This window comes from Schistocerca serialis, chromosome 8 (genome assembly GCF_023864345.2).
Source record: "Schistocerca serialis cubense isolate TAMUIC-IGC-003099 chromosome 8, iqSchSeri2.2, whole genome shotgun sequence".
NCBI lineage: Eukaryota > Metazoa > Arthropoda > Insecta > Orthoptera > Acrididae > Schistocerca > Schistocerca serialis.
The window spans coordinates 276,101,107-276,123,821 of record NC_064645.1 but is presented as its reverse complement, the minus strand read 5'-3'; the positions used below and the strand labels follow the sequence as shown (position 1 = coordinate 276,123,821).

Sequence of the window (22,715 nt, the reverse complement as noted above, 5' to 3'; positions counted from 1 at the left end):
CACTGGTCTAACGACTTGTCTTCAGGTGGCTGTTTGTAGCATTGTGGGAGTCGTGCAGAATTATTAGCTCCATGGGTTTAACCCTGGTTCACACGTTACTCTGAAAAAAAAATCCACGTTTTTCCTTCATACCATAGCAATACACAAAGTCTGCCACAACTGTGCTTTACGGGATGCTTGTGGTCAACTTTGTGTAAAGTTGTGTGATATCCCCTCCTATACCCGCAGGACAGGACAGATAGTTCAATTTGTAGAAAGGGGCCAAAATGAGTGGCTGTCAGTTGCACTCAAATATACTACTTTATTCATTTGACGAACATTACAAGAGTAAGGAAAACGTTAAAAACAGAAGAAGCCAAACATTAATTTTGGAACTTAATTCCCGACTAAATGTGCCATTCAGTCTCACGCCTCAAGGGCAAAACAACTTTAATTTGAAACCAGCTGAAGGCTAATCACTTAAGACTCAAAACAAGAATTTGAATTTTAAAAGGCAGAAGGCCTCATCGTAAAACATTTCTCTAAATTAGGCTGAAGGCCAAAACAATCTCACGCCCTAAGGGCAAAACAACTTTAACTTAAAATCGGCTGAAGGTCAATAACTTAAGGCTCAAAATAGGTGTTTGAATTTTAAAAGGCAGAAGGCATTATCCTAAAATTTCTTTAAATCAGGCTGAAGGCCCAAACAATCTCAAGTCTTAAGGTCAAAACAACTTTAATTTAAAATTGGCTAGGAGCCATACATAAATAAACAACAAGGACAAATAAAAAAAGGCAGCACATCAAACGGCGCTCAGATATTTCCAAAGGTCGGCATGGAATTCAAACACTAACGCTCGCTTAGGTGAGACAGGCAGTCCGCCCAACAATTCTCAATCCGCTGGCAACCCAGCCGACAGACAGTCAACGGACCAAGCGACGGGATAACTTTCTCTCCACCCGACCAGCACACAGCAGGGAGTTCAATGGAACAACGCAGAAGGTATCAGCGCCCACAACGAATTAGACATTCAACTGTCAACAAACAACACGCCCTGCTGGAAAGCCACAACACGACGACTTTTTTTTTCTTCGCCCCCCTTAGTGTATCGCCAGCGATCGGCGAGCACTGGCTGCTGGCTGTCGGCGCCTCACCAGCTCTCTGCTGGTGCGTCCCGACTGCACCGCTGGTCCGTCCCGAACTGACTCGTCAGACACACGACGACCCGGAAATACTATCGGTCGCTCCGGAGATGCTACGACAGTACGCTTATCGATACGCGCTGCTGCTCCCGCTCACGGGCAAGTAAGGCAGGAAGTTAGTGACGCCAGTAAATGGAATAAGAGAACGAGGCGGCAGTACAGTAATAGAAGATGACAAACAATAAATGGTAAGAACACGAACCGTGCACGGCTCACTGTGACGTAACTGGAATACATAAATTACGTTTTCCAGAATCTTGCGTGAATCAAGAAACTCTACAAGACGCCCGCAATGCTACAAACAACCATGAAACGAGCGTGCCATCCGAAGATGATTCGCTAGGCGACTCCAAAACGGTCGCGATATAATAAAAAGAATTGTACCTTCAAAAATGGCGACTGGTAGCAGTTGTTTCTGAAAGCCTTTATTCATCACAGTCGCTGTGTTCCACGACCACCATGGATAAAATTTTCGAATGAGGGCGTATTGGAGGAAACGTAAAGGCAATTTAGTGGCTTAAACATGGTCTTATCTTGTCTGTAACGAACAAAATTATTTCCACTAGTCTCAATACATCTGTTCATTTATCAGAAACGTTCAATAACACCTTTCTGAGGTTACAATACTGCAGTGTCTGTGTTATTCCCAATCACGAAGCAAAATTTCTTCGGACATGCATGGATGTCCGAAGGATCTTTGCATTTTGATACGGAATAACGCAGGCACTGCAGTACCGTATATTTATCTGCCGACACCAGGCAAGCGACTTTCAAGTAAAGTATCTCCCCTGCACTGGAATTGTAATGGATGTACGAGTACAGGTATGGACACATGGTTGACAACATTGGGAAGTATGAGTGTGGTTGTGAGTCGTGCTCGGGTAGCCAAATAGTAAGGCGACCGCTCGCGATAAGCGGGAAATCCGGATTCGAGTCCCGGTCCGTCACAGTTTTCATTGTCGTCATTCCATTACACACCTGATGGCAACCCACATTCGCAATTGCTAATACATTTCATGCCTTTCACAAGAGTCTTGTAGTAGCTGGACACAGCCATCATCAGACAGCTGCACATGTACTAATTCATTTAAAACATCTAGAGCTTCTCAGCTGACTAAAATGATACTACCGTTTAACGTCACATCAACGACGAGCTCATCAGAGAGGTAGCGATAAGCTCTAGTTAGAGACGGATGGGAACGAAAGAGGCCATGTCTTCTTCAGAGGGTCGATGTCGGTGTTTGCATTAACGGGAGAAGGAACCTTGAACATGAGGAAAAAATGAAATTTTCTTTTATTTATGATTATGATGGTTTGAAGTTTGCTTTTTGCGAATACAAGAATATTTTAGGCCAAATTCTTGTTTAAACAGTCAGTTTAATTAGCGGCTTGCGGAGTGAGACGCGCTCACTTGTTCCGCTGTGACTTCACTTCTTTGGATTCATAAACCTAGGGACATCTTTTTTCGTTGTTTTAAGCTTTCAGATATTGGCTACTTTGTTTGTTGTCGTGCATTCAGTTATTTTCTGTAGTAGTAACGTAATATGTGCGTTTTTTCCTGAATAACGAAATGTCGAGGTCCGTTTTCAAAATTTTCAACAAAAGAAGGTCTGGAGCACCTGCAAGAAGGAAAATAGTGAATATAATGAAAACAATATTAGGTTTGTGTATTGCATACGAACTGTTGAAAAGGGGTTAACGACAGGGAACTCTTTATGTGCCTTTATGAAGCCCTCCTACAAAATTTCAGAAGTATAGTTCTCTACTGCGTGCTGCTTGCAAATCAGTGGCAGAGGAATCTAATACAGATGCAATGGAAAAAGCTGTGAATTTAAATGATGAGTCCAGAGCAAGAATGCATTAAAGACTTGTAGGTGCAAAAAAACATAAAACTCAGTTTCCTGGATCTAGCCTAATGTACATTTTCTCTGAAGCTATTTATTTTAGAGCAAAGAAATTTTAACTTAGCACTTATGAATTAAGTGTCATTTTCCTTAGCTTTCTACATATATTATAAATAACCCTATGGCCTTTTTTATTTTAAGTATTTAATGGAAAATTAAAATTTTAATATATTATTCATTAGGAAACGTCCATTTGTTTGCAAATAGTGTCAATGTGGGTGGAAAAATTTCAGTGTTCTACTGTCTGTACTTCCTGAGATGGAAAGTACCTTGTGTCCTTAAGCGATTAGGAAATGCTATAGCATGACGGCCGGACGCATTCGAACCGCTGCACTCCCAAAGAGTCCAGTCTCCTGCCCCCGCGCCTGCGCATTCGGTTCTTTTCAGTCGAGTTTTCTTTTGCAAAAACAAAGAAAAGTCACGTAGCGAGCACGTATAATAATTGATCAAAAGTATGCGGACACTCTTTTGGAATGCGGAATTGAGCACTAGATGTCACGAGAAGTGAACCCGCCAGTAAAAAAGGAGTTGAGGAATGTTGTGTTGAGATAGAGAAGCAGTAACAACAGAATGGGGCGATCAGGTTAGCACACTGACTGCTAATGTGGACTAGCCATGGGATGTCACTTGAGTAGCAAATCCATCAGAGACATTTCAACCCTTCTAAAGCTGCCCAAGACAACTGATGGTGATGTATAAACGCTAAGGAACAGGCATAGCTAAGTCAATACCAGGCGAACCTCATGTACTGATGGACAGCGACCCTCGAGCACTGTGGAGGAAAATGGTATAAAATCAGCGGAAACATACATTAGTGAGTTCCAAAGTGCTACCGGCAGTCCACCAGGCACAATGAGTATGCAGGGCGTTACAAAGAATGGTGTACAATGGTTGAACAGCTCCTCTTAAGCCACACATTCTGCAGTCGATGTCAAGAGACACTTGTGTTGATGTAAAGAACGGCGGCATTGGATATTGGATGACTAGAAGCAAGAGAGTTGGAGTGATGAATCACACTATACCCTGTGGCAATCTCTGGTACCGTGCACCACTGAATTTGAATCCGCGCCAGACGTCATGGACGTCGAAGACCCATAGAGTTCTCTGCACCATCGCGCCGTAAGCTGTGGCGGCACGTGTCTCCTGGTCCGCTTTTAGTGTGAGGGCGCCACAGTGGAACACGTGGATCCAGCGGCCAACAGCGGCGTCCCCGATAGCGTACTTAAGCGCCTGCCTCTCGCTCAGCCATTTATCCTCTTTCCGTCCCCCATGTGGATCCTCTACAACCTCATCCCCTTCCCCCACCTTCTCCTTTTCCTTGAACACATCCGCACACTATATATTGTCTGGCGCATTGATCCCCCTCACCCCCTAGTGTCTCCCTTCCTCTCCACCCCCAACCCGTTGCCGTGCCTTTACCGTTGTGTCCCACCCTCTCTCCATCTCCACACCTTCCACCATCTACCCCTCCCGGATGATCAGCTTCGCCCTGACATCTACCCTTGCTACCAACTCTAACCCCATCTTCCTGCCTCCTCCTCAGGGCTCCCTCTCCTCCCCCTCTCTTCTCCTGAGCGGCTTCCCCCTCCTACTCCCCCTCCCTCACTTGTGCCGCCTTTCAGTGTCTCTGCACTCCCTCCTGCCTTGTCTTCCCTCTTCATCTCCTGCCCCACGTGTCTCCTGCCTCTTAGTGTACCCGCTGACGCCCCTACTCTCCTCATCCCACCGCCTCCCCTGCTGCCCCTTGCTCTCCCCTCCTTTTCCATCCTCTCTGACCTCTCCCTCGGCACGCCCCACCTGGCAGTTTTATTTTTCATCTTCTGTGCTCCAAGTGGGTTTTAAGTGTGTTGTTCTGGAGTATTTTTAATACTGTGGCCGACTTTTAACCTGTACATGTGCATTCAGTGTCTTCTTTGTGTTTTAAGGAACGCCAACTGTGTTTTTTTAACTTTCTGGTGACTTTTTTGATTGTCCCCCAATGAACATCTCCATGTCAGTGTATTTTTACATCCATTTTCTCCCCTTACTCTGTTTTATGTTCCCCTTTTTTGTCGCCTTATATATGTAACATTTTATTCTTGTTTTACTTGTCATGTCACTCAGTTGAAGAGCGGCGGATTGTGACGCTGGCAGCCTTCCCCTGCCCATGTGGGACAGGGGAATGAAATCACAATAAAGAAAAAAAAAGGTCAGCCAGCCAGTCTAATCTCGCGTTCGTCTGTTGACACCTTGCCTCGCATTAGACATCTTAGTTTCTTGTTCTGTGTACGAGTGTTTGTTAGGTTTCATTGTGACTCCGTTGTTGTTCGTTCTGTCCTTCGTTGGCCGTGTCCATCCTCTCCCGTTGTGTTGTAGTTCGCAGGTCTCTCCACAGGTCCCGCTACGCTTTCCATCATTGCTACCCCGTGACCATCCCAGTCGTAGTTACAACACGATCCGACACAAGGCTTTGAGTTTGGCAAATGCCTGGAGAACGTTACCTGCAATCATGTGTAGTGTGAACAATGAAGTACACAAGAAGTGGTGTTATTACCCTTAAAAAAACACTGATACGGGGAGATATGAACAAATTTCACAGAACTGTGTACTGTGTACAGTACAGGAACAGTGCGGAGATGGTGATAATATTACCACGACAATGCACACTGTCATAAAGCGTCATTTGTCATGCAATGGTTTGTGGACTGTAACATCCAGAAATGGACTAACCTGCACAAAGTCCCGACTGGATACCCATGGAACACCTTTGGAATTAGAACATCAATTTCGCTCATGGCCCCAACGTCCAATATCGCTACCTTCTCTGGTTCCGGCGCAAGTGCTGTTGTCTGTTTTCTTACGAGTAATATAGACGTCAGTGCAGTGTTGTATTTTTCATGTCATGGATGATTATGGAAATGAAAGTATAGGAGAATATATCTGGGTCTCGGCAGGGAGCCTCATTCCACTCAAATAGAATGGGTGGAGGAGGAGGAGGGGCGAAAGGGGGTCGTTAGAGAGGTTTCATCTGTCGTCATTCTATGAAATATTGTGAAGAGGTTTGATACTTAACATGCAACCAGTCCCACGGTCACTGAATGAGCTAAAAATATTTCGTTACAGATCTAAGTCATCTTAAGATGGCAGCATACACTTCTTATCCGATCTTATATGTTTCTCATGAAGAGAGACATTTTTTAAAATCTCACAGACAAACTGCTTTTCGCACCTCGTACTGAACAGTGAGACAGTTCCGCAAAAACTCCTAGTCCTTCACCCTTTCCTTTGTTGTGACGTCTCTGAAGCTCTGGCAAGACAAATCAACTAAGCTCGTGGCTTTAGTGCATGAATGGATAGGTTTGGTGTAACTGAACTTAGGTAACGTAGACGTATAGTTTTTTTCTCAGTAACTGTAAAATTTTACCATGAGTGAGAAGTGTGTGCTCTGTCATAGTTTTGTTAGTAGTGGGTTACGGTGTGGGATTTGTGCAAAGTATTTTCATTGCGGGGAATACAGTGGAGAAGCCAGTGGGCATCCTAGCGAGATCCTCTCCTGGGAATGCAGAATCTGTAGTACAAATAAGATGATAGAGGAGCAGGAGTGTAAGATCTGTGCCCTTCAGGTGCAGTTACAACGCGCAAAGGAGGAACTAGATAGGTTGAGGAGGGTGAAGGGTGCTGGGGAATGGGAACTGGCAGTTTGCAAGAAGGCAGCTAGGAGGAGGAGGTATTCAGATGTACTTTGCGTATATGCAATAGATTTGACCAACTGTCAGAACTGAGTGGAGAGGAGCCTCTGATAGCTGTAGATGTGGGGAACATGCATCAGTCCTCAGCACTTAGGAGGCCTAGGTCAGTTGCAAAATCTAACAGAAAGAAGAAGGTTCTGCTCCTAGGTAGTTCGCACAGAAGAGGTGTGGGCCAGCAGTTTCAGGAAGTGTTGGGGAATGAGTACTAGGTCACCAGTATTGTGAAGCCTAGTGCTGGGTTGGCTCAGTGACTGTCAGCATAGAGGAGTTACATAGGAATTTTACGAAGGAGGACAAGGCAGTGATAATGGGTGGAGCAAGTAACACTATTGATAGGGACGGGAACTATGATGTAGGTGGTGACCTGGTAAAGATAGTTACTCAAACTGGTGTCACCAACGTACATTTCGTACAACTATTTCAGCATCATGATCGTCCTCATCTTAATGCGTCTGTTAAGCGTGTTAACAAGGGGCTGGCGAGGGCGCCGATGGCAGAGGGCATGGGTCAAATTTCAGTGGTGCAGGTGAGTCTATCAGTAGATTAGACTTCACTAGGCATGGCCTACACCAAAATAGGTATGGGAAGGGGAGGCTGGCAGAGCTTACAGGTGACAGTGTAGTGGATGGTGGTGGGATCACTCGTGGGAAAATTCCTATAGTAGTTGGTGTTAGACTGAAGTCAGCTGATAGGTATACATGCTTAAAGGAAGTCCCTCTAACTAAGGGCTCACCTTCAGAGGATGTCATGTTTCCAAGTGGAGAAGGAATTAGCATATTTCATCAATACATAAGAGTTATTAGAGATAAAGTTAGTGAACTGCTTATACGTGTTGACTCTGAATTTATTGCTATGTCGGAACACCACTTAAGTACTTTGACAATTCAGAGGCTTCCTTTACCAGGATACAGACTGTCTGGCTGTTTTTCAAGGAGTTCCTTGTGGGATGGGGCAGTGGCCATGTATGAACAGTATTCCATCTGAGTCCATAGATGTATCACGGCAATGCACTGAACAGATATTTGAATGTTGTGCATGGGCAGTTGAATTTAGTGGAATTGAACTTCTAATTATTGTTGTATATAGGTCCCCTAACTCTGACTTCCGAGCATTTCTCTTCAAGCTACAGTGTGTTCTTGATTCACTTTATAGGAAGTACCAGAAATTAGTTGTAAGTGATGATTCGATATAAATTTTGTATATGATGATGCAAGAAAAAGAATGTTGGTAGATCTCAAGGAGATGTTGGTAGATCTCCTAAATTTATATGATCTGATGCAGACTGTGTTTCTTCCAACGGTAGCACAGCCATAGACTATATTTTTATTCATTCTTCATTACTAGATGGGTATTCTGTTAGTAAAAGGGTGAATGGCCGTTCAGACCATGATGCACAAATTTTAACACAAAAGGCTTTTGTGTTCAAATAAATGTCACATATAATTGCAAACTACGTTGGAAAGTTCATCCAACAACAGTAGAGAGGTTTTTTAAACTCTGCCAAGGAACAAGAGTGGCAAGATATTTATAGTGCTGATAACATAGATGATAAATATAATGCTTTCCTTAACACTTTTCTCATGCTCTTTGAGAGTTGCTTTCCATTAGAACGCTCTAAACTGGGTACTAGCAGTAATAGGCAACCCAGGTGGCTGACTAGTGGGATAAGGATATCATGTAGAACAAAGTGGTAATTATATCAAAATATTAAAAGTAGTCACAATAAAGTTACAGCAGCCCATTACAAACAGTACTGTAAAGTGCTTGAAAATGTTATTCGGGAGGCAAAGAGTATGTGGTACGCAAATAGAATAGCTAATTCACATGGTAAAATTAAAACCAAATGGTCATTTGTGAAGGAAGTGTCTGGTCAGCCGCACAAGGTCGATGATATAAAGTCAGTTAATAGTAAAAATATTTTGGTTACTGATAAATCATTTTCTGAGTATTGCTGGTGAATTAAATAATAACTTAGTTTCTAGAGGGAATAATATAACTTCCTTGGCAAATGTCTTTCCGAGATCGATATCTGAAACACTCCTCTGTGATACAGACAAGGGGGAGATTGAGTCAATAATTAAAACACTGAAGACTAAGGACGCTCATGGTAATGATGGGGTGCTTAGCAGACTGTTGAAGTTCTGTGCTGAACATGTTAGCCCTGTATTTAGCCATATTTGTAATTTTTCCTTTAGGAATGGTCAGTTTCCTGAACGATTAAAGTATTCAGTAGTAAAGCCGCTTTTTAAAAAGAGGGAAATGGATAATGTAGACAGTTTTAGATCTGTTTCTATTCCATCAGTGTTTGCTAAAGTTATTGAAAAGGCTGTGTATCTAAGGATAATTGATCATTTTATATCACACGGTTTGCTATCAAATGTACAGTTTGGCTTTAGAAGTCGTTTAACAACTGAAAATGCTATATTCTCTTTTCTCTGTGAGGTACTGGATGGTTTAAGCAAAACGTTTCGAACGCTAGGCATATTTTTTTATTTAAGGCGTTTGATTGTGATGATCACAAAATATTGCTTCAGAAGTTGGACCATTACGGAATATGGGGAGTAGCCCACAATTGGTTCACCTCTTACTTTAGCAGCAGAGGGCAAAAGGTCATTATTCGCTATGTTAAGAATGACGGTGATGTGGAGTCTGATTGGGATACAGTCTATGTTATGAATGACGGTGATGTGGAGTCTGATTGGGATACAGTCAAGTGGGGGGTGCCACAGGCATCAGTGTTCCTATTCCTTATTTATATAAATGATATGCCCTATAGTGTTACAGGTAACTCTAAAATATTTCTGTTTGCTGATGACAGTAGCTTGGTAGTAAAGGATGTTGTGTGCAACATTGGCTCGGTTTCAAATAGTGCAGTACATGACTTAAGTTCATGGCTTGTAGAAAATAAACTAATGCTAAATCATAGTAGGACTCACTTTTTACAGTTTCTGACACACAATTCAACAAAACCTGACGTTTTAATTTCACAGAATGGGTATATGATTAGTGAAACTGAGCGTTCAAATTTCTAGGTATTCAGATAGATAGTAAACTGTCGTGGAAAGCCTACGTTCAGGATCTTGTTCAGAGATTTAATGCTGCCATTTTTACTATTCAAACGGTATCTGAAGTGAGTGAGCGTTCGACACGAAAATTGATCTATTTTCATTCGCTTAGGTCGTATGGTATTGTATTTTGGGGAAACTCTTCCCATTCTACAAGGATATTTTTGGCTCAGAAACGGGCGGTTCGGGCAATAAGTGGTATAAGTTCACGAACCTCTTGTCGACCCTTGTTCACGAGTCTGGGTATTTTGCCATTGGCTTCTAAGTATATGTTCCTTTTTGTCATTTCTTGTTAACAGTATTAGCTTATTCTCACGAATAAGCAGCTTTCACTCAGTTAATACTCGGCAGAAATAAAAAAAAACCTGCATTTGGATCGGTCTTCCTTTACACTTGAGCAGAAAGGAGTGCAGCATACTGCTGCATCCATTTTCCATGAGCTACCACTCGAATTCAAAAATCTTTGCAGTAATCCACGCGCTTTCAAATCGAAACTGAAGAGTTTCCTCATGGGTCGCTCGTATTTTGTCGAGGTGTTCCTTGAAAAATTAAGCTGATTCTTGTTGTACTGTTGACTACATTTACTTAAACTTGTGGATTGACAGTTTCGGGTTCATAAACATTTCATTTTTATCTGTTATTACTTTTATGTTGCAATTTCATGTTCTGACACGATCCATGACCTTGGAAATTTACTCCTCAGTTTGGTCCTACGGTACTTGAATTGAAGAAAACAATAATAATGATAATAATAAAGATATCAGCATGTTCAGAAACACATTTTCACTAGACCTTCTGCAAGCGCGGCTTCCAAAACTTTCCAACCGTTCTTTGTACTTTTTTAGACCAAGGGCTGACAGAAAAGAAATCCGTGCTCTCTGAGAAGCTTGTTATGAAAAACTAACCGTCAAACTTAAAAGCGAATAAATTCCTTAATGTAGTATGTTATACAGCAATGGCATGAGTTATGGGGAGAGAGACCTGAGAGTCATCCCCTGAAATACGACTATTAGTACGTACGTAAGAGAGGCTTATTTAGAATAATTCTGAACAGAACTTATCACAAAACTCTCAAACTGTTATATTCTTGTACAGAACGACAGATAGCTCCACGTACTAAACTAAGGGAGCTTTACTTGTATGACACATGAACAGCGTTTGAAAGATACGTACCAATTGTATGAAGAGGTTTCTTCTAGTCAACGAAAGTTAGTACGTTCTAGCAGAGAAATACTTCTGCATAAATGCCCATGCAAGCTGGTTCGCATGGTAATGTGCCTTACAGACTTTTTCATAATCAGAGTTAAAGACCTAAAGCGAGAAGCACTACTTCTGTACCCCCCTTACGTTCCTGTGACTTACATCTTATAGATAAATACTTTATTTTTGCCCCGTGGGACACCGATATTTTGTCGTTTCATCGTGATTTACCTTTTCACTCTTCGTACATGTATATTCAGTGTTTCCAGTGAAATGGACACTTTTTTATGGCCAGTTGTATATAGATTTCAAAATTTTCGTTCATTCTTTTTTCATTCTCTCCCGTTTCATTTCCTATTCTTCCTGAATTTCCGGCAGAAATTCTTATATACTTACAACATTTTACCAGGTATTGTACATTCTTTCTTAGTCACTTATCCAACGGGAAATGTTGCAGGCAACATCAAAACAAAGTACACTAGGTGTAACTGGATCTACTAAACATACAACTGAAAATATATTCAGTGGCAGTGATGCGCAGTATACCAAAAATCGAACACTCATGTGTAGAGAACAACAGGAGTTATGTAGGGAACAAACAATCAACCTCTGGCGATGATTTCAAATAAAGTGAAACGCGTAGTCTAAATGAGATGTTTATTACAGTCGCAAAAGAGGTTACATAACCTATATTACAGAAAATATTGTCGATGCTGACAGCTTACCACCTTGTTTACAGGCACCGGTTGTCGTCAACTACCTTCTTCATAACAGACAAAATAAAAGAATAAGAAGTTAATTTACCAAAATAACCATTAATTCACATTATAAAGTAGTTGAAAGTCTACCCTCACTAGCGAATCCTGTCCAAGCATGTACTCATTGGTAATATTTATGAACGTACAAAAAGGAAAGGAGGTTTTGGATTTCTGTAACGCAACATTACAAAAGTCGTTATGCAGAATTAAATTCTTCTCCCGTTTGGCTGAGAATTACACTACTTCGACTCGTTAAGCGGAAAATATTGCTTCCAAATGTTAACTATTATATTATAATCGAATAACTGAATCATTAGGTACACTACAGTAAGTTCCAAACACAAAACGTCCGACAGTTTTGAGACTTTTATAAGTGCACTGTAGCTTTTAAAACTTACTGTGATTCAATTTTTTTAATTTATTGGCTTTCAGTATGCTCCCATACAGTTATCTCATCACCGGAATGTCGTTTATGACGATACGAAAATAAAGACAACACAACATCCAGTCCCCGAGCGGAATAAAATCTCCTGCAGGGATTCGAACCAGGGCCCCTCCCGTTAGCAAGCAGCTACGCTGACTGCGTGACTATCGTGGCAGACTACTCTAAATCTACATTTCATTGCTGCAATAACATATTCTTCTGGAACATATTTTTTCTGTTAATCAATCAACAACGACAGCCAATAAATGATGCATTTATTTTCAGATCAGAAGAAATGGATCGACGAGCCTCTCTGGACGACAGCTACAACGACCAAGCTCTCCCTATCCCCATACAGCTTTTTCTATGGCGGCAACTCGGGTAAGTTCCTTTAGTACGTTTCTTTCACTCATAACATCTGTTGAAACACATAATCTCTGTCAATGAAATGTTATCTGTAGCTTGTACAAAAACCAGGCCGCAATTATAATAGTTGGAGGCCACGAATGGGAGAGAATGATTGAGGTTGCAGCAATGGCCTATATGTAGCCTACTCCCCATATTATTCAATCTGCACATTTTCCCTTTTTTCGTCATCAGTCATACGACTGATTTGGATGTGACCTGTCACAGCTTCCCCTTAAACCCAGTATTGATAGGTGTCCGGTGATCCTCTCCCTTCTTCTTTTCAATGTTTTCCACACATTCCTCACCTCACCGATTGTTCGGAGAACCTTCCCGTTTCTTACATTACCAGTCGTCTAACTTTCAACGTTCTTCTGTACAGCTACAACTCAAACGCATCGACTCATTATTTTCTAATACTAGTAACAACAAGAAAAACACTTCTGAAAAAGAGATCTTTGCTAACATTTAATGTAAACTGAAGCGTTGTTGAAGTGTAGCCTAATACGGAAGTGAAATGTGAGGATAAGTAGTACTGAGAGGATGTGAATAGTAGATTCTGAAGTGTGATGCTACAGCAGATTGCTGAAGATTAGACGGGTGCATCTGGTAATTAATGAAGAGTACTGAATCGGAGTCACCAGAAGGATGTGAAAATAAACATCAAACGTAATGTTCACCTGATGTATACCAAACGATTCCGTCTAATAACAGGATTACGACACCTAAATTACATTTTGTCTACTCAAAGCATTTTGTCTACTCAAAGTATTTCTACTCAAAGTATTTCGAAAACTATCAATGTGTCTTTAAGTAATACTAATTATAATATCCTCTTTTAAGTAAAACTGATCATCGGAATAAAAGTATTTCGATCTCTGGCTTAGACTGAAAAGTACCAAGTCCTTTCAAAGGCTTTTTTTTAAAAAAAATCCCATAGTAAGACGGGCAGTGTTCTTATATTATGAGGCTTTGAAGGATTGGTTGATAACAGCTATAGGGGAAAGTTGGCTAAAATGACATACCAAGAGAGACACAAATGTCAGTTTTCTTACATCATTTAACGTAAATCAACTAGCCTGGATTCAAGGTCTTTAATGTGCGGTATTAACTCAGTTTCCAGCTCTATTGAAGGCGCTTGCCGGAACCGACCTAAAGTTTTATCAGCTCCTACAATACGCTTATTCTTGTCTCACTCTCTCCTCCTTGAAGGAGCTTGAGGAAGACCGAACATTTCTGAGGCACGCTGCCATCCTATTTGCTCGTTATAAACAGCGTCAAGAACCTTCTGCACCCACCCCCGTCACCGAGCTCACTAACGCAAATTTCTGCGGTGGCGCCCGTTCGAATCCTGCTGCTGGAAAAAATTTTCACTGCCAGTATTTGGCCGGCAAGGGACGGGGAGGTGACGACGTAAAGTTACTGATCACCAATCTTTGCGCCAATGTCCTGGTTCAAATACGAATGTCTTATGAAGTGAGGACATGTGAAACTGCTCATGGTGATACGTCCGTGGGATGGGGATGTTGCTTAGCGGCCCCGTTGGAGCTAATAGCGAGGAGTAGGCTGTGCCGATACCAGGTACCGGGTTTCACCTTCTCCCTTCTCTCATCGCCATCATCAGACAACACAAGCATTTCACTACACTAGACACACACATACACACACACGAGCGCGCACGCACACACACACACACACACACACACACACACACACACACAGAGAAACTACATCTACATCTACATACATACTCCGCAATCCACCATACGGTGCGTGGCGGAGGGTACCTCGTACCACAACTAGCATCTTCTCTCTCTGTTCCACTCCCAAACAGAACGAGGGAAAAATGACTGCCTATATGCCTCTGTACGAGCCCTAATCTCTCTTATCTTATCTTTGTGGTCTTTCCGCGAAATATAAGTTGGCGGCAGTAAATTGTACTGCAGTTAGCCTCAAATGCTGGTTCTCTAAATTTCCTCAGTAGTGGTTCACAAAAAGAACGCCTCCTTTCCTCCAGAGACTCCCACCCGAGTTCCTGAAGCATTTCCGTAACACTCGCGTGATGATCAAACCTACCAGTAACAAGTCTAGCAGCCCGACCCTGAATTGCTTCTATGTCCTCCCTCAATCCGACCTGATAGGGATCCAAAACGCTCGAGCAGTACTCAAGAATAGGTCGCATTAGTGTTTTATAAGTGGTCTCCTTTACAGATGAACCACATCTTCCCAAAATTCTACCAATGAATCGAAGACGACTATCCGCCTTCCCCATAACTGCCATTACATGCTTGTCCCACTTCATATCGCTCTGCAATGTTACGCCCAAATATTTAATCGACGTGACTGTGTCAAGCGCTACACTACTAATGGAGTATTCAAACATTATGGGATTCTTTTTCCTATTAATCTGCATTAATTTACATTTATCTATATTTAGAGTTAACTGCCATTCTTTACACCAATCACAAATCCTGTCCAAGTCATCTTGTATCCTCCTACAATCACTCAACGACGACACCTTCCCGCACACCATAGCATCATCAGCAAACAGCCGCACATTGCTAACCACCCTATCCAAAAGATCATTTATGTAGATAGAAAACGACAGCGGACCTACCACATTTCCCTGGGGCTCTCCAGATGATACCCTCACCTCCGATGAACACTCACCATCGAGGACAACGTACATAGGACTAGTACATACATGTAGTACTACAAATATTGTAGTGAAGCATGTTGTTTAGAAATTAAAAAATAGCCGTCTGCGGGCTGTCTGAATCCCATGACTGGAAATTACTAACTTCTTATAGTTTCGTACCATTATTACTGAAATAATGAGAATCGTGAACTACATGTTATATTTTTCATAAACAGAACCGCATAGGTTCAAAATGGCTCTGAGCACTATGGGACTCAACATCTTAGGTCATAAGTCCCCTAGAACTTAGAACTACTTAAACCTAACTAACCTAAGGACATCACACACACCCATGCCCGAGGCAGGATTCGAATCTGCGACCGTAGCAGTCCCGCGGTTCCGGACTGCAGCGCCAGAACCGCACGGCCACCGCGGCCGACTACCGCATAGGAAGACAGGAACCATCAGCGTGGTTGTTGGTAAAATGATCCCCATTTATGGCATGTCATTTTACCCACAGTTGCATCATTCCGTGTACAGGGACATAGCTCATAAACACGTGGAACAATGTACCCAGAGCAATGCTTAAAATGGTTGCAAAAGAAGTTACTCATTCTATGTAAACAGTATTACAAATCTAATATTTCAAGTGTAGTATACCACAGAGCACCTTCTATACCCGATAGCCGGCCGCGGTGGTCTAGCGGTTCTAGGCGCTCAGTCCGGAACCGCGCGACTGCTACGGTCGCAGGTTCGAATCCTGCCTAGGGCATGGATGTGTGTGACGTCTTTAGGTTAGTTAGGTTTAAGTAGTTCTAAGTTCTAGGGGACTGATGACCACAGATGTTAAGTCCCATAGTGCTCAGGGCCATTTGAACCATTTTTATACCCGATATATACCAAATCTTCACACAACACGTACGCGTCTAAGGAAGAAGCCTCGCCATTTCTGGTGTAACAGCGTAGCCAAAACGGGAATACATTCCTGTGCCATAAAATGCTGCCTTTTCTGGCAGTAACAAGTAATGGGAGGTATGTCATTTTATCAGACTATGTCACTTTTGGAACACTTTCTCCAGCCCCTCTGGCATGAGGTGGTTCTGACTTCCCTAAACATTAGTAAAACTAGTATTCATTTCTAAAAGACAAGCCAAATATTAAAAATTAACCATATGAAGGAAGCTGATAAAGTAAAAATAAGTAAAAAGATCATGGAAAGGGATGGATGATTTAAAATAGTTTTATATAGTGGCCATATGTGTTAGTTATGTTACATCAGAGCTGGTTTTTATTACGCATAATATAGTTTTTGAAGAATAAACCAGTCGATTTGAAACAGATCGACTGTTCACAATCTATCTCGGATTTATGGAAAGCGGGGCAGGTTGAATAGAATTTTAACACAACAGGTACGGCTACTATGTTATGAAACCACAAAATGAGGACACACTCAACGGGACTCATCAATACGCTTTTAGGACAATAGTAGTTCGGATCGCGATAACATTGCTGCTGTCCTATCATATACGCATAGCTCGTATAGCGATGCTAGATTTTTTTTAAACAAAAATGTACGATACTGTACCTCATATCTATAACATAGCCCATGTAATCGGTACTAAGCTAAGACTTTACTTTTTTTTTTTTGCTTTAAATAAGAAAGTACGATTATCGTGAAACAGTGTAATGTTCTTATCGAGATCCTGGCTAATCTCCTTACGACTGCTGAATGAAACATTATTAATTCAGTTTTTGGTTGTCATATGGCCATATTACATACGAAACAAACAAAATAAAAAATATTACATACATCACACAGCTACATCACTCTAGAGCCCATATCCCACGATTATTTTTCACTGTACTAAATTTCGATTAAAAGTTCCTTTGGATAACAAAATTAAATTTTACCACTGCAATCGCTTTTACGGATTTAACTGCCAGCCTGTTTCTTTCCTTTGGCCACTGCCGTGTATTAAGGAGAACAACCTCTCAACACAAGCGTTATCGGTTAACATTGCAAAGAATAACTGCACAATTTTAGTCACTTCATTAAACTGTTCTTCACTACCACACGACTCAATATACTTGCAGCATTTCTTCTGACTTGGTCCAGATATTCCATTAAACTATACAAACTTCATTGAATTTTAAAATGATCAAAACACTTTTCATCATAAATTTCGATTCTTTTTTCCAAAAAAAGATTGATAGATTCTTTCACATAAGTCCATGATCATGTAATTTAGTAAATGAAGTAAACTGTACATAAACTCGTAACGACATGAAATGAAAGTAAAAATCGATAGACCTAAATTTCCAGAACTAAAAATTGCGGACATTAGCAGAAATCGTAAAATATAAGCGTCCGCTACATAAAAAATTATCGAAAATTTGGATATCTCCACATAAATGCGGACATAGTGTAACCCTAACAGCAGGTTTTCAGCTATTACTGGATTTCACCCTTTCTCTTGTTTCCATATCCGCCCAAAACCAACAAATATAACACTCATCTCCGCAAAAGCTCATAACAACCACCCGGTTCGTGTTACTTCACATTACGTTAAGGAAAAAAAAGTACCAGTTTGCTTTTGTTCTACAATGTTGGTAAAACAATATTATAATAAATGAAAAGCACCAGTTTGCTTTTGTTCTACAAGAACCGACGGAAGATTCTGTTAACATGAAAAAAAAGGTAATGACTGATCAGGTGTTGTATCTGATATGAGAGTGCCCACGTACTAAGGTCTTCTGGTAGAAGTGGCAAATACAATTAGAGAAGGCCAGCACTTATGTCTGGGCTCGTGGCCACGTTTCGGAGAAACAGGCGAGATAGATATGCAACTGACAGCATCCGTCGTCAGCTGCCAGGCTAGGAGCTGCCCGCAGCGAAAATGTGGGTAAGAATAGCAGCTGGAAGGCGTGTCTTGTTCTAACAGATCTCAAAAACTGCAACCGGGCCAGGAGGCTCAGCAGTTTGCACTCTGAACTCGCTTTCTGGAGGGCGACGGTTCAAATCCGCGCCCGAATCCAGATTTATGTCTTCTGTGATTTCCCTAATTCGCTTAATGAAAATGCAAGTGTGTTATCTTTGAAAGGGCATGGACGATTTTCTTTATCCTCTTTTCGTAATCCGAGTTTCCGCCCCGTCACCACTGACGTTGTTGTCGACGCGACATTAAACACTAATCCTCCTTCCTTCCTTCTTCGCCCTTCAAGATCTCCTCAGAATACTACTACCTTGGGTGGATGAGAGTCTAACAGCAGAAGACGCCGCCTCTTCGACGATCATTTCCTGACACATGTATAAATTTTGGAAAGGAAGTCACACAAGAAAGACAGTGTTTAATTTTCGTCTACGAGTACGTATTCGCCGAGAGCGAAAATAACAGTCCACCTGCTGTTTTTAATGTGCAAGGGGCGTTCAGTAACTAATGCAACACTTTTTTATACAGAGAGCGGGTTGGTGTTATTCAAGATTCCTGTCCACCATTACTTTCCGCACTCTTTTGGCTACAGAGCCCTATTTCTCAACATAATCTCCGTTCTATGTGACGGCCTTACGCCACCTCAATGGGGGGATCTGCATGCCCGCCTGGTACCACTCTGCTGGTCAACGTCAGAGCTGACGTCTTGCTGCATCAGTAACCTCCCCATCATCCACGTCCTGCTTCCCGCGGTGTGTGAGATCCGGGCTTTAGCGTGGCTGAGGAAAAACGGGTGTGCAGACTTGTATGAGACCTTGAGTTGTCATGGAGAAGATGGTCGTTGCTTTTTTGTGCCGTCGAACATTCTGAAGTCGTTATCTTCAATTTCTTGAGGGTAGCACAATACACTTCAGAGTTGATCGTTCCACCACGGGGGGAGGACGTCAAACAGAATAACTTCTTCAGAGTCCCAGAAGACCGTCGTCATGACCTTACTGTCTGAGAGTGTGGCTTTGAACTTTTCCTTGAGAAGAGACATCGTGTGGTGTCACTTCATGAACTGCCGTTTTGTTTACAATTCGAAGTGATTAACCCATCTTTCATCGCATGTGACGATGTTCGACGAAGAATTGACACGATCAGGCTCGTAACGCATAAGCAATTCCGCACAGGTGGTCCTTCGTTGCTCTTTAAGGTCTTCTGTTAGGTGGCTAGGAACGCAGCGGACACACACCATTGAGTACCCCAGCTGCTGGACGAATATGTCAGTACTACCAACAGAAACGTCCAGTTCTCCAGCGAGGTGTTTGATTGTCAACCATCGATCACTTTGAATGAGAATGTCCGAAAGTTCCACCATTGAGCAATGTCATAGCTATGTGCGGCCGGCCAGCACGCGGAAAATAGGACAGGTTTGCGCGGCCTTGTTGCTGATGACAGACAGCTCGCCCAACGAATCACCGTGCTTATGTTCACTTCCAGTTCTCCGTAGACATTCTGCAAATACCTGTGGATATCTGTGATGCTGGGTTTTCACGAAGAGTAACTCAGTGACAACTCTCTGCTTAGAACGTACCTCCGTTAGAGACGCCATTTTGAAGTCTACGTCTATAGCGCCGCAAGCAATCAGAACCTCATAAGGCGGGAATATTCCACGATGTCCCACAACAAATTCCGCGTTTTTGTAATCGAAATTGGCCGAGAGGAAAAAGTGTTGCGTTACTCACTGAACGCCCTTCGTAATTCATTTCACGCACGTAAATAGCCGAGACACAAATCTGAAGGTGATATATGGACTTCATCAAGTGAATATTTTTTTTAACACGTGAATTTTGCCTCCATAAATAATTACATTTCAGTCGGCAGATCATGGTGCATATGTGAGCGTTGTACATGGTGTCCCAAAAGGCAGTTTACAACTTATAGTCTTGTAACTCGATTTGTAATTAAGTTAGAGGTAAAAAGTAAAATATGTCCAATACAGCAACTCTGGTTCTTTAACCAACATCATGAAAAGTTCATTAATCTACATCTACATACATATTCCGCAATCCACCATACGGTGCGTGGCGGAGGGTACCTCGTACCACAACTAGCATCTTCTCTCCCTGTTCCACTCTCAAACAGAACGAGGGAAAAATGACTGCCTATGTGCCTCTGTACGAGCCCTAATCTCTCTTATCTTATCTTTGGGGTCTTTCCGCGAAATTTAAGTTGGCGGCAGTTAAATTGTACTGCAGTCAGCCTCAAATGCTGGTTCTCTAAATTTCCTCAGTAGCGATTCACGAAAAGAACGCCTCCTTTCCTCCAGAGACTCCTACCCGAGTTCCTGAAGCATTTCCGTAACACTCGCGTGATGATCAAACCTACCAGTAACAAATCTAGCAGCCCGACCCTGAATTGCTTCTATGTCCTCCCTCAATCCGACCTGATAGGGATCCAAAACGCTCGAGCAGTACTCAAGAATACGTCGTATTAGTGTTTCATAAACGGTCTCCTTTACGGATGAATCACATGTTCCCAAAATTCTACCAATGAATCGAAGACGAATATCCGCCTTCCCCATAACTGCCATTACATGCTTATCCCACATCATATCGCTCTGCAATGTTACGCCCAAATATTTAATCGACGTGACTGTGTCAAGCGCTACACTACTAATGGAGTATTCAAACATTGCAGGATTCTTTTTCCTATTCATCTGCATTAATTTACATTTATCTATATTTAAAGTTAGCTGCCATTCTTTACACCAATCACAAATCTTGTCCGAGTCATCTTGTGTCCTCCTACAGTCACTCAACGACGTCACCTTTCCGTACACCACAGCATCATCAGCAAACAGCCGCACATTGCTATCCACCCTATCCAAAAGATCATTTATGTAGATAGAAAACAACAGCGGACCTACCACACTTCCCTGGGGCACTCCAGATGATACTCTCGCCTCCGATGAACAACGTACTGGGTTCTATTACTTAAGAAGTCTTCGAACCACTCACCTGAAAATGCAAGATGTCTCACAAATTGTTCGTCCCTATCTAAACGTGCAATATGTCCTTAGTAAATGCAGCACATTCTATCTTGTCTGGTTTGATTTACTGCAACAATTTCAATCCTTAGGGAAAAAGATGAAGACACTTTCGGAGTACCCGGTGCTGAGAAGTATACGCGTTCTTTTGATACTTTGCGTACATACTTCTGTTAGGAACGCTAGAAACCTATATAATTCTCTCCGTATCTTTATTACTTCTCACTGGCCTGCCTACACGGTGCTTCAAATCCACATTCTCTGCTTCGATGAAGTTCCCGTGCAGATCGGCCGGAGTGGCGGAGCGGTTCTAGGCGCTTCAGTCTGGAACCGCACGACCGCTTTGGTCGCAGGTTCGAATCCTGCCTCGGGCATAGATGTGTGTGATGTCCTTAGGTTAGTTAGGTTTCAGTAGTTCTAAGTGCTAGGGGACTGATGACCACAGCTGTTAAGTCCCATAGTGCTCAGAGCCATTTGAACCATTTTGAGTTCCCGTGGAATTGTCTTACACTAGACCGCGAGGTTGGTGGTTTTCCGTATTGGGTTTTGAAATCACGCTGAACGTGTGAGTCTGACTTTGTTTCAATAAATCAGAGCACACAGTGTGCCTTTTCCTGTGCAAACTCATCTATGGTGCTCATATAGCCCTGCAACTGATATGTTGCACTTGTCATCTGGAAAGGCAAAAAGTTTATTCATTACCTTAAATAAGGAACACTTCTTGAGTTGGTACATCAGACAAACACTTTTTCTCTAGGTTTATTACAAGTCGAGATACATGACATCGATATTGTAAAGTACCTTTTGGGACACCCTGTACATTACGTTGCCGAGTAAAAGAAAAAGGCACCCAGATGGGAAGGAGGCAGCGAAATGATACTTCACGGGATGGAAGCGTAGGTGATGTTATTTCAGTGATTACAATACTGAATCCGATTAACAAAGAACCTGGTAATCTGTGCCCACTTATCAGTATGAAGCTGCACCCCAACGGGCCTGGATACAGGCACTGATCAGGTTGGGAAGGGTGTCCCAGCTGTTGTATCCCCTCGTGAGGTAAGCCACAACTGCTGTAACTGGTCTTTCATATCCTGGATGCTGCCACTGAGACAGAGTTCTATCTGCGACATACACTACTGACCATTAAAATTGCTACACCACGAAGATTACGTGCTACAGACGCGAAATTTAACCGACAGGAACAAGATGCTGTGACATGCAAATGATTAGCTTCTCAGAGCATTCACACAAGGTTGGCGCCGGTGGCGACACCTACAACGTGCTGACATGAGGAAAGTTTCCAACCGATTTCTCATACACAAATGGCAGTTTACCGGCGTTGCCTGGTGAAACATTGTTGTGATGCCTCGTGTAAAGAGGAGAAATGCGTACCGTCAAGTTTCCGACTGTGATAAAGGTCGGATTGTAGCCTATAGCGATTACGGTTTAT

General features: G+C 42.3%; 1 protein-coding gene across 1 annotated transcript in view; it reads left to right on the top strand.

Annotated features, from left to right (window-relative positions):
- LOC126416075 (protein unc-80 homolog) overlaps positions 1-22,715 on the top strand; it is a 1,008,688-nt gene that overhangs the window by 103,408 nt on the left and 882,565 nt on the right. The window contains exon 2 of the mRNA XM_050083557.1: positions 12,547-12,642. Within this exon, the coding sequence (XP_049939514.1) occupies positions 12,557-12,642 (86 nt within the window). The 5' untranslated portion in view covers positions 12,547-12,556. The remainder of the gene's footprint in view (positions 1-12,546; positions 12,643-22,715) is intronic.